This window comes from Lynx rufus, unplaced genomic scaffold (assembly GCF_022079265.1).
Source record: "Lynx rufus isolate CCGP_SWC_20201006 ecotype Redwood Valley unplaced genomic scaffold, mLynRuf1.p SCAF_3, whole genome shotgun sequence".
NCBI lineage: Eukaryota > Metazoa > Chordata > Mammalia > Carnivora > Felidae > Lynx > Lynx rufus.
The window spans coordinates 66430948-66446044 of record NW_025814845.1 but is presented as its reverse complement, the minus strand read 5'-3'; the positions used below and the strand labels follow the sequence as shown (position 1 = coordinate 66446044).

Below are 15097 nucleotides of genomic sequence, written 5' to 3'. Positions count from 1 at the left end.
GAGGGAAAAGAACAGGTTGGGCTATATCATACAAAGGAATAATATGGGTGACTATCGAAATAATTTACACTGAGTAAAAAAGCCAGATAAAAATGTACATACATATGTTTATATGCATACACATATGCATAGAATTCAATTTATACAAACATTTTAGAAAATACAAACTCATCTGAAGTGCTAGAAAGCAGCAAAGTAGTTACCTGGAGGTGAGGGGGGAATCACAAAAGGGCAGAAGTAAACTTTTGGTGGTGATGGATATGTTTATAATCTTGATTATAGTGATGAATTCACAGATACATGCGTATGTCAAAACTTACAAAATGTTGCAGTGTCAGTATGGTTTAGTGTATGTCATTTATAGATCATGATGACTCCTGTAGACCACAGGTGAACCAGTAGTCAGGGAAAGAGAACTGAGGTACTTCCCAATACTGGGGACTGAAAAGACAGGAACAAGAGAATGGGCTCCAGTCTACTCAAGATCATGGTTCCAAAGTCTCTAAACTAATGAAGGTAAGTAAGCAGTTTAGAATTCAACAAAGGATAATGTATTAAATCACTCAAAGCTTCCAACCTTTTTATATCAGATCCCCTAAAAAGTGAGTCAGTCAGGGTCAGCTTCTCCACTATTGGTCCCTTGAGGTTCATGGTGATCCCTGTACTAGTTAGCATTAAAACTGCAACCAAGCAAAAGGACATAGAGCTCTCTGTGCATAAAAGGAGGAGGCCTTTTAAAAATCTTGAAGCTGAACAGTTTTTACTTGAAATAACATTAGGTTATATTCCTGATTTCAGCATTTTCTCTCCGTTCCTCCATTTGTCCATAAACACACGGATTTCCTTTGCTTTCTCCCAGGACAAGAAGTGAACACTGGACAAAATTGCCTCTATCTGTGCTTGGGAGGGAGACTAAATCAACTTATTTCCTAGTGAGTCATCAGTATTGTGTACTAAGAGTGGGGTACCGGGGTCTTCAAGACCTCTGTGACGAAGATGAACAGTCAGAGGACTTTATATTCTACAAAAATCTGATTATCTCAGTGATCAGCTCTATGGTCCTATCCTGCACTTATTATGATCGATAAAGCTTCTTTGCCTTTTCTAATTTTGAATTGAAAAGGAAAAGACTGGTCCTCCAAATCTTTGCAGCCCTGTTCTAATCCCCCACTGAAAGAAAAAGGTGATTGTATGCTCCAATGCACAGCCATACTATTCTGATCAGGTGTTACACTATTTAGTGCATCCCAATGCTGGGATCAGAAAAAACCCAATGTGCATCAGCAGCACATAAAATGCCTTAGTAAAAGGCAAATCTGATTATGTCAATCATCCATTTAAAATCTTCCAGGAAATTCCCACTGCTCAGATCCAACCGCCTCGTATTCTCCAGCCAGGGCTCTCGGCATGCCCACCATGCCACTTCATGCTCTGCAGAACTGAACTTCCTGCATGCCCAGAATGAACAGTTTTATTCTCATGACATTTTGCTCTTGTAACGTGCTTCCCTCCTCTGAGCCTGGCTTTGCTGGCTAGTGTCTGTTTATCCCAAAGGTCTCAGCTTTGATATCACTTCTAGAAAACCTTTCTTCAGGGAGCCTATCAAAAGCCTAATAAGGGTGCCCAAGTATGTCCATGTCTTGAGGAACCTGTGAATATGTCACAATGCAAAGGTGAATTAAAGTAACAGAACTAAGTTCACTACTCAGCTGACCTTGAGATGGGGAGATTAGCCTGGATTATTCAGGTGAGTTTCATATAATCACAAGGTTCCTTAGAAGCAAGAGAGGAGAGTCAGAGATGTGATGACAGAAACAAGAGGTCTCAGTGATGCTAACTTTGAAGACAGAGGAAGAGACCATGAGCCAAGGCATGCAGGCAGCCTCTAGAAGCTAGAAAAGGCAGGGAAACAGATTTTCCCCTAGAGCCTCCAGAAGGAACACAGCCCTGCCAATGCCTCAATTTGGGCCTAGGGAGACCCACCTTGAACTTCTCATGTCCGAAACTGGAAGATAGACTTGTGGTGATTTGGCAGAGCAGCAACCAACAACTAAATTCATAGCCCCTCAGAGCAGTGGTGTAGCTCCTGCATGTCCCTCAGGCAGCCTAGCTCTGCCACAGTTTACAGGACGCAGTTAGGTTTCGGGTTCGCCCACCAGAGTCTTGTCCGCCACTGCCATGCCTGTAACCAGGAGCTCAGCGAGTGTGTCCTGAGTAAATGGTGACCAGTCATCTCTACCTCCAAACGGAATCAAGCTGATTCTCCCAATCTGCAGTACCGTTACTCTATATTTTGCCAGTCCTATAATGCTACCTACAATATTCAAATCTGATCTAGTTTCCAGGCCTGTTTTAAGTGTTTGCTAAATTTTTGGCTTATTCTGATTTTTCCCCAATGACACCCAACTCTATTATACATTAAAATTGTACTAGATCTTATGGTTTCAGTTATATGAGTGTTAAATTCCAAATTAGGAATAAAGATCCCTGAAGATGAAATCCATGGGATAATACAAAATAACTTAGAAATCTGAGGAGTTTTATTCAAATGTGGAATATTACTGTCACCACAAATTTGCATTTTATCTGAGATCATATAGTAGTGCTGAGCTCTCCAAAGGGACATCACTCTTTCATGGCTAAGAAAAATAATGCTTACAGCTCTTCTTGCCTTTTGGAGGGAAAAACAAGTATATGCACTAAGAGTGATTAAACCTGTCCTTGGATATTTTCTACAATATGTGAACCTTGACTGGATCCTGGTTTGAGGGGGGAAGGAAGAGGGGAATCTTCAATAGACATTTTGGCACCAAAAGGGAAAATATGAATATGGATCCCTTTTAGTCAAGAAAGTTATTAATTTTTTTAGATATGATAATGGTATTGTGGTTACAAAGGAGAATGTCTTTAAGAGATGCATGATTTAGTATCAGGAGCGAAGGGCCATGAGGTCTGCAGTTTATTTTCAAATGGTTCATTAACAAAATATTTGCATATATGGCAAGATAAGGCAAATCTGTCAAAAATCTTAACAGTTGTTAAATCTAAGTGCTGACTATATGGATGATCACCATACTAGCCTTTTAACTTTTCTACATTATTAGACACTTTTATAATAAAAAGCTAGGAAAAAATTCAAAACTAAACAATACACTGGGGATACAAATATCTTATAAACCTATCAAGAGAAGAAAATATTGAATACAAAATTCAAGGTATGATTAGCCATGTGCCTAAGGGGTTCCTTGTATCATGATACTTTCGTACCGATACTATATTTATTTATAACAATTTTATAAGTAGTACCACCACCTGTAGAATTCCAGGGGACACCATCTACATTAAGCCCTACATGAATGGTGTCCCAGAGTTGTTCAAAGACAACACAGAAACAGTTCATGTACAAACACAGTAAGTAGGTGAAAAGAAAATAAAAACCAAAACCCTGAAAGACAGGAGTCCAATTTTGTTTTCCAGATCTGGATTTCTGCATTTCAAGGTAAAATGTTAAGCCCCCGGTAGGCTTAATAAACATTTGCTGCCCCACAGCACCACACTGTCTTCAAATAACCTGCTTGGAATAGAAACGTGGCATTGAGCCCAATCTTAATTGCCAAGGTTTGGTCCCACCTGGGCCAGACAGATGAAGAAGTCAGATTGGCTTCATCGGACCTACATAAAGCTCTTAAGCAGCTGGCCATGGATCCTGGCAAATAAAGGGAATTGCAAGCATAGCCAGGAACAGAAAAGTATCGCTGGTTCCCTAACCACCACATTAGCAAAAAGGAACTTGAAATTTCTATAGCTAGGAGCTCCTCACATTGGACTGGACTCTTGTTTCTCCCTTTCGGTGCATTTCAATTTTATATTTAAAAGAAAGTTCACAACGCTGATAGTTCTGAGTCTTAAGCAAACAAACATTCGATGACATGACATGAAAAACAACTTTGACCTCTCCCCGTGGATAAGAAAATTAGTAAATGCTTAGAAAAATAACTAAACTTGGCATGTGACCAACAACCAATGGATTGCTAATGAAATTAGTTCCTTTTCTGGAGTCACTCAAAATGTGATGTCATTCTCATTAAATAGGTTCTGAAACATTTCCCAACTAAATGAATCAAAGTGTAAACAGCTATAAAATAAAAACAAATGATTTCTTCTCCTAATCAATCACAAAATAAGTGAGGAAACACTAAAAACTATTTTGTGTGAGTTAAATCTAGGTGCTGGAGTAAAATCACAGAATTATAGATTTTGAGCTAAAAGAGTCTAACCAAATTCAGAAAGGCCAAATTAGTTCAAAAATCACAGAAAGTAGTAAGAGTAAAAAAGTTCCTAAGTAAATATTTTAATTAATTTTTAAATTTAGGACCACATACCTAATTTCTCCTTTATGTTTTTTTAGACAGAAAATTAGGGTAAATCCTAGGTCTTAACACTGTGTGACCTTGGGAAAGGAATTTAGCTTTGCTCAAGGCTATTTCCCTTGTCTACACAATTGTTAAGAGATTGAAATTGGCATTATGTACAAGTGAGTATTTTGCAAACTATGATTACTTTACTACCTTTATTCCATACAACTGAAGTCCACAGTCCAAGAAATCAGTATATTCTACAATTAGTTGTTGAGCAACAGACAAATCCTGGCCTCACCCCTTTTTCAAAGGTACAAAGAGCCACAAAAAAGGTGACATTTAATCAGAACCCCGAACAGGCATCCAACAAGTATTTACTAAATGCACAGAAGGAAGCCAAGCCTCACAAAATACATCTGTATACAAATTCTTAAGTGACATACTTTCCTTATACTAAATCAAAACCTGTATTTTTTTTTTTCAACATTTATTTATTTTTGGGACAGAGAGAGACAGAGCATGAACGGGGGAGGGGCAGAGAGAGAGGGAGACACAGAATCGGAAACAGGCTCCAGGCTCTGAGCCATCAGCCCAGAGCCTGACGCAGGGCTCGAACTCACAGACCACGAGATCGTGACCTGGCTGAAGTCGGACGCTTAACCGACTGCGCCACCCAGTCGCCCCAAAACCTGTATTTTTTTAAAAAGACATTCCCAACCACAAAACAGTTAAAGAAAAACAAGCAGAAAAAAACCTTTGTATTTAGCTGTGCTATCCATGAAGAAACAGAGGAAAGTCTGCTTTACAAAAATGCACATATATAAACATGAAGGATAATCATACTTTACATGTATACATCCTAATTTTTCTCTAGGAGATAATTTTCCAGAGTATTACTTTAAATTGTGCTACATTTCCCTAGGACATCTGTGTCAAACAAAATATTGTTTGCCTCAAAAAGTCCACTGCAGTACACATCCAAAGCCTGATATAGCTGAGGACATCCTATGGTAAAATTTCTCAAAATATTAAGAAAATAAACTGTTGAAAGTCAAGATCACAAACAATAAGGAAAAACTCATATGGGATGTCCCAAGAATAGAACACATCATTTAAAGGTATGAGAACAAACTACCCGCCCTCACCTCCACATAGTTTACTACCTACATTAACATGACTTTAAAATGTGACTGTCGGGGCGCCTGGGTGGCTCAGTCGGTTGAGCAGCCGAATTCGGCCCAGGTCATGATCTCGCGGTCCGTGAGTTCGAGCCCCGCGTCGGGCTCTGTGCTGACAGCTCAGAGCCTGGAGCCTGTTTCGGATTCTGTGTCTCCCTCTCTCTGACCCTCCCCTGTTCATGCTCTCTCTCTGTCTCAAAAATAAATAAACGTTAAAAATAAATAAATAAATAAAATAAAATAAAATAAAATAAAATAAAATAAAATAAAATAAAATAAAATGTGTCTACATTAGCAAAACTTTACTATTCCTGACACTTGATCTACAGTTCACTGTTCACCAAAAGACCTTCTGAAAGACACATTAACTCTTTAATGGGAAGCATCAACAAGTTTCTTCCTAAGATTCTTTGAACCCTTGCCTTAAAATCCTTGTGTGGCTACTGCCAACAACCCCAAACTGTTATTTGTGATCTTTACTCAGTCCCAAACAAGCCCTTGCATTGAAAGACCTGCATTAAGCCAAACTTCCGATTCTCACTAAAATCCAACCTTACCTTTCCCACTCCATGACTCTGTCAAAGCTTTGTTCAGGTGCTGTTCTCCCTCAACATGGGAACCCATAAACTCACCTTTGTCTTAGTCTTATCAATTCGTAGGTTGGTAATATTTGGGAAGCCTGCATTCAAAATATGTTGTTAAATAAAACGAATATGCTGCAAATGATAATAGAACCATGAACAATTATTTAGGTGGTAATACTGACTAATAATTGATCAACAACTGGGGAGTATCAATCTCAACAGTATTCTACATGTCTAGATCTAAATACTAGTATTTATTAACAGCCTAGATTTAAATGAAAAAAAAAGAAAAAGAAAAAATGTTTATTACACCTACAGGTTATCCTAAGACAAACCCATCATGAAGTGTGGCAAAATGATGAATTTATAGAAACACAAGTTCCAAAACTAAAAATTAAAAAAAAAAAAAAACAACTATAGTTGTTTATGAAAGAAACTACACACATCTGAAATAGGGAAGGACAGAAATTAACTGACCAGATCGTTTCACCCTCAACCTCACAAACCAAAATCTGTACCAAGGTAGCAGCCCTACCTTGTCCCCCAGCCCTCTATTCCACATGTGCCCCTCTTTACTAGCCATGACTTCCATGTGCACCCCTGTCTCTCACTTTGGTCTAGGAAATCAGCTCTTAGCTTGACTTCCAACTGCTCAATCCCTCTCAATCCATCCAGAGCTTCAATAACCTACTTTGGTCTTCAGTCCACTTCCCTGCCTACCCTAACGTGTGGTCAGCCACTTCAATCTGGCCTCGATGATTTGCTCATTCCGTTGGCATTCCTGACCTGGCATTCCCAGGCTGAAATCACACTCAGTGCCTTTCTTATTCTCAGCTATTGAATGGGGGCTACTCCTAACGCATATATAACTGTTGTGAGGTGCAAGTAAGGTAAGACGTTATAGGGGCCAAGAGCAGGCAGCCCCAAGATGAGCCACTTTGGCAGGAAGATTATTTTGAATTAAAAGCAATCAAAACCCAGCAGATTCAGAAAAAGTTCTTTGCCTCCCCCCACTCCAACTGCCTAAAAAGAATTTAGATAGAAGGAAGCCCTGCTCCAGGTAGAGAGCTATCACCATAGATAGCTACATTATACTATGAACTAGGTATGACACAGAGGAGCCGAGCAAGGCCTGTTTGATCAAAGTCCTCCATGTCCTATTGTTTCTCAGAGGCCCAGCAAACATTTGTTTGCCAACATTTGCTTTTCTTCATCCTCCTGTGAACTGTATTTCTTCCCTCTGAAACTCCAGATTCCTACCCCCTTTCTCCTTATACACCCCCTTCTCCTTACATACCTCATGTTGCCTGTCTTTGGAATTTCCATGTCTGTCTTGCTTCCCTGGACATATAAAATTAAATTTTATTTTCTCCCATTAATCTTTTTTTTAAGATTTATTTATTTATTTATGAAAGGGTTAGCATGCAAGCAGGGGAGGGACAGAGAATCCCAAGAAGGCTCCACACTATCAGTGCATAGAGGAATGCAGGGCTCAACCCCATGAATCGTGAGATCATGACCTGAGTCATAGTCCGATGTGTCACCAACTGAGCCACCCAGGTGCTCCTCCTACTAATCTGTCTTGTGTCAATTTTATTCTTAGTCCAGCTAGAAGGACCCTGAAGGTCAGAGGAAAGTCTTCCTCCTCAATAATGTAAAAGTACTCTGTGAACTCTAAACCAGTCTACAAGTATCAACTATTATGGCTATTACTACTACTGACTTAAGAACGATGCTAATTTGGTACAAATAACAAATTTGTGTTATTTTAGTTCAACTGAATCATCTTTTTATAGAACTTTTTTAATGTTTTTCATTTTTGAGAGAGAGAAAGAGAGAGTACGAGCAAGGCAGGGGCAGAGAGAGAGGGAGACACAGAATCCAAAGCTGGCTCCAGGCTCTGAGCTGTCAGCAGAGTTCCATGCAGGGCTCAAATTCACCAACCTCTTGACCTGGGCCGAAGTTGGACACTTAACTGACTGGATCACCCAGGTGCCCCTCAACTGAATCTTCACTGGTGATAATTCTATTGGTTGCCTCTTGGTCGATTCATATCATACTCTCTAAAATAAACTCCCAACAGGTCCTAGTCAGCAAGGACTTCTAGTTCCAGCTCTGCTGCTTGCTCCAGGTTATTCTGGGCAATAACAACCACACTCTAGAGCAAGTTTATTATCTATATTATAAGTATATTATGTATATATAGATTGGGTTGAACTAAATTGTTTCTAAAATCCCTTGAAGCTATATGGTTCTCAGACCCTACTTTACTGAGAAAAGTGAAAGCATCAAACATTTTAATCTACTCTCTTCTGCTTTTCAAAATGTTTTTGCATCCACCCTCCATTCCTTCTTTCCTTTCCTTGGATACTCTAATCTGTATTCTTCATACCCATCTGTTTCCTTTTTTCTAAAGCCTGCCCATCCTCATCAGCATCTTGACTCTCATTTGACTTCTTTCATACAAATACCTATCTTCCCTCCTTTTAAAAAGGAGATTTTTTTAATTAAAAATTTTTTTATTATTGTTTATTTTTGAGAGAGAGAGAGAGCACAAGCAGGGGAGGGGCAGAGAGAGGGGGACAGAGGGTCTGAAGCGGGCTCTGTGCTGACAGCAGACAGCCGGATGTGGGACTCAAACTCACAAACTGCAAGATCATGACCTTAGCTGAAGTCTGACACTAAACCGACTGAGTTATCCAGGTGCCCCTGAAAAAGGAGATTTTCATTTGAATGTCTTCTCTAACTGCTATCCTGTATGCCCCTTCAATGGCACTTTCTAACAATAACCACCAGTACTCTACCTCTCACATTCTTCAACCTAAAACCTAGCTTCTAGGACCTTCTGCTAAACTCTCTGTTCCATGCCTCCCCTTCATTCCTAAATACTATTGATGATATCCTTCCTTGAGCCCCCAGGACCTCATTATCTTGGTTCCCTTCCTATATATACAACTCTGCTCTATACATGGGCACCTCCCAAGGTTCTGTTTTCAGTTTTCTCCCCTGTTATATTCTAATCAAAAGTTGACATTTCCAGACCCAAACTTTTCATTTCAGTTTCCATCACTACCTTGAATCACCTCTATTTTATTTTTTTTTAATTTTTTTTGGTAATGTTTATTTATTTTTGCAACAGAGACAGAGCATGAGCAGGGGAGGGGCAGAAAGAGAGGGAAACACAGACTCCGAAGCAGGCTCCAGGCTCCGAGGTGTCAGCCCAGAGCCTGACGTGGGGCTCGAACTCACAAGCCGTGAGATCATAACCTGAGCTGAAGTCGGATGCTCAACCGACTGAGCCACCCAGGCGCCCCGAATCACCTCTATTTTAGAGAATGACGAACCTTGCACAACCCAATTTACTCATGCCAACTCCCAACCTGCAAAACTACTCCCAAAGTTTTGCTTCTTCCCCTAAAGCCTCTTAAGTTATGGATCAAAGTGTACCTGCCAGCAGGTTCTTCCTGTATTACTCTTAACTCTGATCACCCTAGTCTAGGTCCCACAGTCATTATCTAAAATATACTTTCTCTCTCAACCCTTATTTCCCTGCCCCTACCAGATCTACAAGCCCTGTCATTTCACATCTATCACATTTGCAATACACGCCTATCTGGCTTCTTTGCAACAGGTATCTCCTGTTTCTAATGCTTTTTCCAGGCTGCTGCTGCAGTGATTAGCTAATGCCTCTGCAAAAACCCTGCAGTTACTTCCCAGAGTCCATAAAATAAAGCCTAACCTCCTTCACAAGACTTTCAAGCTCCCAGCTGCACCTCCCAAACATACACAGTTTATGTTCCAGGATCATCAACTATTTCCAGTTCTCAGTGCCTGCAACGCTGACTCAAGAAAGTTTCCTCATGCCCTCTGCCTAGAATGCCCTACCCCAATGCTTGCACACCTGGTGCGTCCCCAGGCATCTTTTCATTCCAGGCTCAACCCTCATCTCCTCTTTAAAGCTCTTCCAGTTGTCCCACGGAGAGTGCAACTATGCCCTCTGTGCTCACAATTAGCCTTGTTCAGATTTATAATAAATCTAACTCATGTGTCTGCTGGGAGGTTCCTTGAGGAGGCGGTCTTGTCATCTTTTAAGTATTACTCCAGTATTTTAACAACTGGAAACACTCCCCTGCAGGTAAGACACATTTTTTCACTTGCTAACTCTCTGGAGCACAGATCCTTCTCCCAGCATGTCTCCAGGTCCTGAACAATGAGAAAGTCATGTTAACAACACCATTACAAATGGCTTAGGGGTGTACTGTAACAGCAGAATATAATAATACTTCATTACTTCCCCAAGAGTTCTGCCTTTACTTCAACTTGAACAGAGAAAAGACTTATAACAGTTTAAATAGACCAAATATTAAACTGCCTCTGATGTGCAAGCTGTTTTTAAAACAGCCCTTGACCTGGAAAGACAGGTGCATTCAAGCATACACCCTGATAATAAAGAACAGATAGAGGATAGAGTTCAATGTCTCAGGGCTTGCCCAGTCAAGAGTTCCTGGTGATAAACTCTAAAAGTGCAGCAATATTTTAGACAGTTTGAAAATGCTCATCCTTGCCTAAGGAATCTTGACAGAATGAGTTGCATATGGCAACATCTACTCTCAAAAAACAAAATCCAGCTGGGTACATATTAATGAAAACCAATAGTGCAGTGTTTATAAATAAATGAGTATGCAGTAAGGTAACCCAGTCATAGATAGAGACAACAGTTCTAATGATCAAATCAAACCACAGTAGTTTCCATTTTAAATACATTAGGGTGTTAAGAAACTAAATTAATTCGAAAGTTATTTTATGCATGGCTTCCTGAACATGTTTTCTTTTATTAAAAGCTTGTTAGCTTATGCTGGTTAAGGAAGTCAACATAGCGAAGCTGGTATTTCCTTGATTCTAAACTATACCAGTGCTAAAACAAAACAAATCCCAACCTAATTAATTCTATTTTTGGTCTAGTTTCCAAGGCAGTTTTCACAGACTATTCTCAGCCCACTGTTTCTAGCTTTGTAACACCAACCTTCAGTAACTGAAAACTGTTATATTTTGTGTAATTCCTTGACACATATGTTCTATCACAGACTCTCTACCTGCTATCAAAGGTAGAAAATAAAAAGATCTGTCATCCCACTGATTCTAAGGTTTCATTCCTAAAATCACTGTTAAAGTTATTATTTCATGATATCCTGTGATGTTCCTACCAGGGCCTTGTAACTTGGGTTACATCAAGTTCACCAACATCAAGTTGCAGGTGGAACCCTCCACAAATCAGAACTGCCCAGTGGGTCTCCGCAACAGGACAAACCAGAAGAAAGGGTATCAGGAAACACTTCTACTTCCAAAAGGCCACTGATTTGACCTTGGGCAATCCATTTATTTCACTTCTGTAATTTAAACTGCGATGCTTGCTTCTAAAAAAGAATGCCTCTAGGAATAGTTCAAGAGCTTTGAGCTTCTAAAATACAATGGAATTGTCTAAACAGATTTTGGGAAGCAATCTATTCTCTGGCCCAATTTCCTAAACCACCTAGTCTAAAAGGTCATAAAAGTGCTTTGTTTTCCCAAAATTCCTACTTGGACCACTGTATTAAGGGAATACGCTGAGCTTTGACTCTTTTGCTACCTTTAAATAGAATGCGAGTTAAAAGTCCTCATGAATTACCATATCAGGTCAAATGAAATCCACTAGAAGAGCTGCACTGTCTTGGGACTCTAAAGACGCTGGAGGATTACAACCGTGTCACGAGTATGATACACACACCCCCAACACCACCCCCCCCCAATCTATCATGCAGAGAAAGGGCACAGGAAACGAAACAGTGCTAATGGAGGAGCTCAACAGGCCAAGCCTCCAGCGCCAGGATCCAATGACATGTTAGAAACGAAGGTGCACGTCTTAACTTTAGTCCTTCCTAAGTTTGTTCCCCTATCGAGAAGAGGTGTTAGGTGGCAGCTACTAGAAATCTGCACCTCCTAAGGTGGCAAGTTCCAGCTAACTCCAGCGTCGGCTTCAGACGCCACGAAGGGGAACTGGCACGGGAAGAAACTAAATTGTAGTCACGTCGAATCATCCAGCTATCCTGGGCAGCGGTCGTGGCCATCCTGGGAAACGCACCGGCTCTGGCGTCCGGGTTCCCGACCCCACTGGAGGAAGGAGAAAATACTGCCAGGCCGGAGGAAGGCGCAGCGGGCAGCCTGCAGCTTCCCCACACATTCCTCGGGCCCCACCCTTGCTCCCAGGTGTCCCGGCCCAAACCAGGACCCAACCCGTGCGCAGGTGTGCGCCTCTCGCGGCTCCACTTACTTTGTCACTGGTGCTCTCGGTTTCGTGGTCGCCGCCGGCCGCCTCTCCCTCGCGGGGTGGCGGCGCCACCGCTCCCCCGGGGCCAGGGCAGCCTCCCCGGTGCCTCAGCTCCAACATCTCCCGCTCCCGCGCGGCCGTGGCGGCCTCCTCCAGCGCCCCGAAACCCGAAACGCGCGCGGCGTCTCACTGACTGGCTGCTCGGCTACCCCGCAGCCGCGCACTCGACGTCCGGCAGAGCCGCGGCCACTAACACGCCCCCACCATGGAGGCGCCGCCGCCGCGTCGGGTCACCCCCAAAACGGCATCAACGAGCGAGCGCTCGAGGCCGCCTCCAGCGAGCGCGGCGCCGGCGGAGAGACGAGCGCCGGGGGCCGGGGTCGGGCTCGGGGCACCGGGCCCGAGCGGAGGAGGCGGGGACGCGGCGGAGCACGGCAGCCGGTTGCCAGGTGCGCGTCTCCACGCAGAGGCCCAGGTGGGAGGAGAAGAAGGGGCGGGGAGGGAAGGAGGAAGCGTGACCCGCTTTAGCACTCCATCGGACGCCAGCCGCCTCAGCCCGGGCGCTCCCCGCCCCGCCCCCGGACTCAGGAGGCTTCTGGTCCCGGCCCCCCTACACCTTTTCTCCGGGTTCCTGCCTCCCGCAGCCAGGTCACGCGCCGCAGGCCCCGCCCCGCCCCGCCCCTCTGCGCTGCACTGCGGTTCCCACAGCCCCGCCTCCGTGGCGGAGAGGTGACGTCACGGCCTCCCCCCCCCAGCCCGCCACGGCTCCACCCTGGTCTCTGCACGCACACAGGTGGAGGCCACGAGAAAAGGTGGGAGCCCTGCGGGCTGGAGAAAAGGGGAGGGGCGGGGAGGTGGAGGAGGGACGAGCACACTGATTAGCAAGAGGGAGGAGTTGAGACCTTGGAGACCTCGTCTTCGAGCAACCGGGAGGGCTGGAAGAACAACTCGAAGACGCCTGGTAAATATTGACAGCACTATGCACTACCGCCTTCCAATGACCAGGGTCCCATCAGCCCCGCACACCATGGCGTGTCGGAGCCTCAGAGGCGTCCAGAAGCGGAAACTTGTCTGGCAGGATGGACTCGTTGACTTCGCGGCATTCTAGCCTGGTGTCATCACCTTGAAAATAGATGCTGAGAGATGCATTTACGCCGCTGGGCGTCCCAGGATGGACTGGCCCGTTTCAGCCACAAACCCAAGCTCTGTCTCCGAGGACCTCGAATATTGGATCTAACAAAATTCCCTGCCTAGGGTCTGAAGAGAGAACCCAGACCCTAAAACGCCGCGGGGCGCAGTTACCAGCCAGCTAATCTGTAAGCAGTCCTGGACCTTGGGCTGCTAAAGTTGGAACAGGAAGGGCACAAGATCCGCATTAATTCCGTTCCAAATCCTGTTAGAAGGTGATTAGTTTTCTTGACATGTATCCACCACCTGGTTGTTACTGACAGGCTGACAAATGGCGGGGGCGGGGGCGGGAGGAGACAGGCCATCACACAAACGGAACAACGTTCAAGAAAACATCCTTAACAGAAATAAATAATATAAATTTCTCAAGGTCATTACTGACATGTTGAAAATAAGTAGCTGTTGTTCTGAAAATTTAATAAGAAGCAAAACCAAAAAGTCAAAGTAGAATGCATTAAAAACCAGAGCACAAGGACATCATTTTGTTTCACCAAACAAATCTTGAAAGCTCTGATTGGGTCATCATATTTTCAAAAGGATATAGAGAAATCAGACTTATGAGAGGGGTAACAAAAATAATAAAATATATGAAAAAAGTCCTTTGAGTGATAGACGTGGTGTGGTTTTCTTCAAGGAACAGAGCTATGGGGTGACTAGGTTAATCAACTGTCCTCCATTTCTCTGGAGGACCAGAAATGAAGGACTGTGTGCTTGTCAAGAACATAGGGTTGCAGAGGCTGCTGAAGACAGCAGTGAAGTTTCCATCTTTGGCTCCTTCACCCTACCCAGCAAAAAGGGGCATTAGAAATGCTTCATTGGTCCATTCTAGCTTTCATGGAAGTTAAGAAGCCTGAGTTGTGGTCTCGCTGATGTCATTGGCTTGAGTTAGTCATGAAGGCTCAATGCCCCCTGCTATAAAATGGATACTAAGGAAGATGGCCTCTACGGTCCCTTCCAGCGCACACATGATTCTGCAACTAACGTCTCACGTTTCCAGAATCCAGTCCTTCCTTTCCCCCATGACTCAATAAAGGGGGACCTAGCATAGCAAGGTACCTGAAATGTTTCCTCTAACCCCTTTCCCTAGTCAACCCAATAAGAGGTCCTTTGACCTCCTTCTCCTTTTGCTTTAGGAGGAAAAAAGAGTGAGAGATGCAGCAGGAGGAAACAACAGAGGAAAAAAGTACAGGACAGGAGGAATGGTATTCCCTCACCTAGGAAAAGTGGAAACAATGTACAGACGGCCAAAACAGACTTGTTTACCACTTTACCTCACCCTTTGTTAAGCCCTGCCTACTGCCTGGATTTCAGCTAAGATAGTCGTTTCTTTCACTTCTTTGTTATAGTTATTGCCTCTCATCGAGTGATCACACTGAGTCCAGGCAGCGAGAACCACAGTTTATTCATCTTCACAGGCCACGCCATTGCCACAGTGCTGGCCCACACCCCCATATAGTTAATACATTTGTTGAAGAAGTGAATGAA

General features: G+C 43.3%; 1 protein-coding gene across 1 annotated transcript in view; it reads right to left on the bottom strand.

Annotated features, from left to right (window-relative positions):
• CDS1 (CDP-diacylglycerol synthase 1) overlaps nt 1-13014 on the bottom strand; it is a 71886-nt gene extending 58872 nt beyond the window's left edge. The window contains exon 1 of the mRNA XM_047090415.1: nt 12428-13014. Within this exon, the coding sequence (XP_046946371.1) occupies nt 12428-12544 (117 nt within the window). The 5' untranslated portion in view covers nt 12545-13014. The remainder of the gene's footprint in view (nt 1-12427) is intronic.
• Between the last annotated feature and the right edge of the window lie 2083 nt (nt 13015-15097).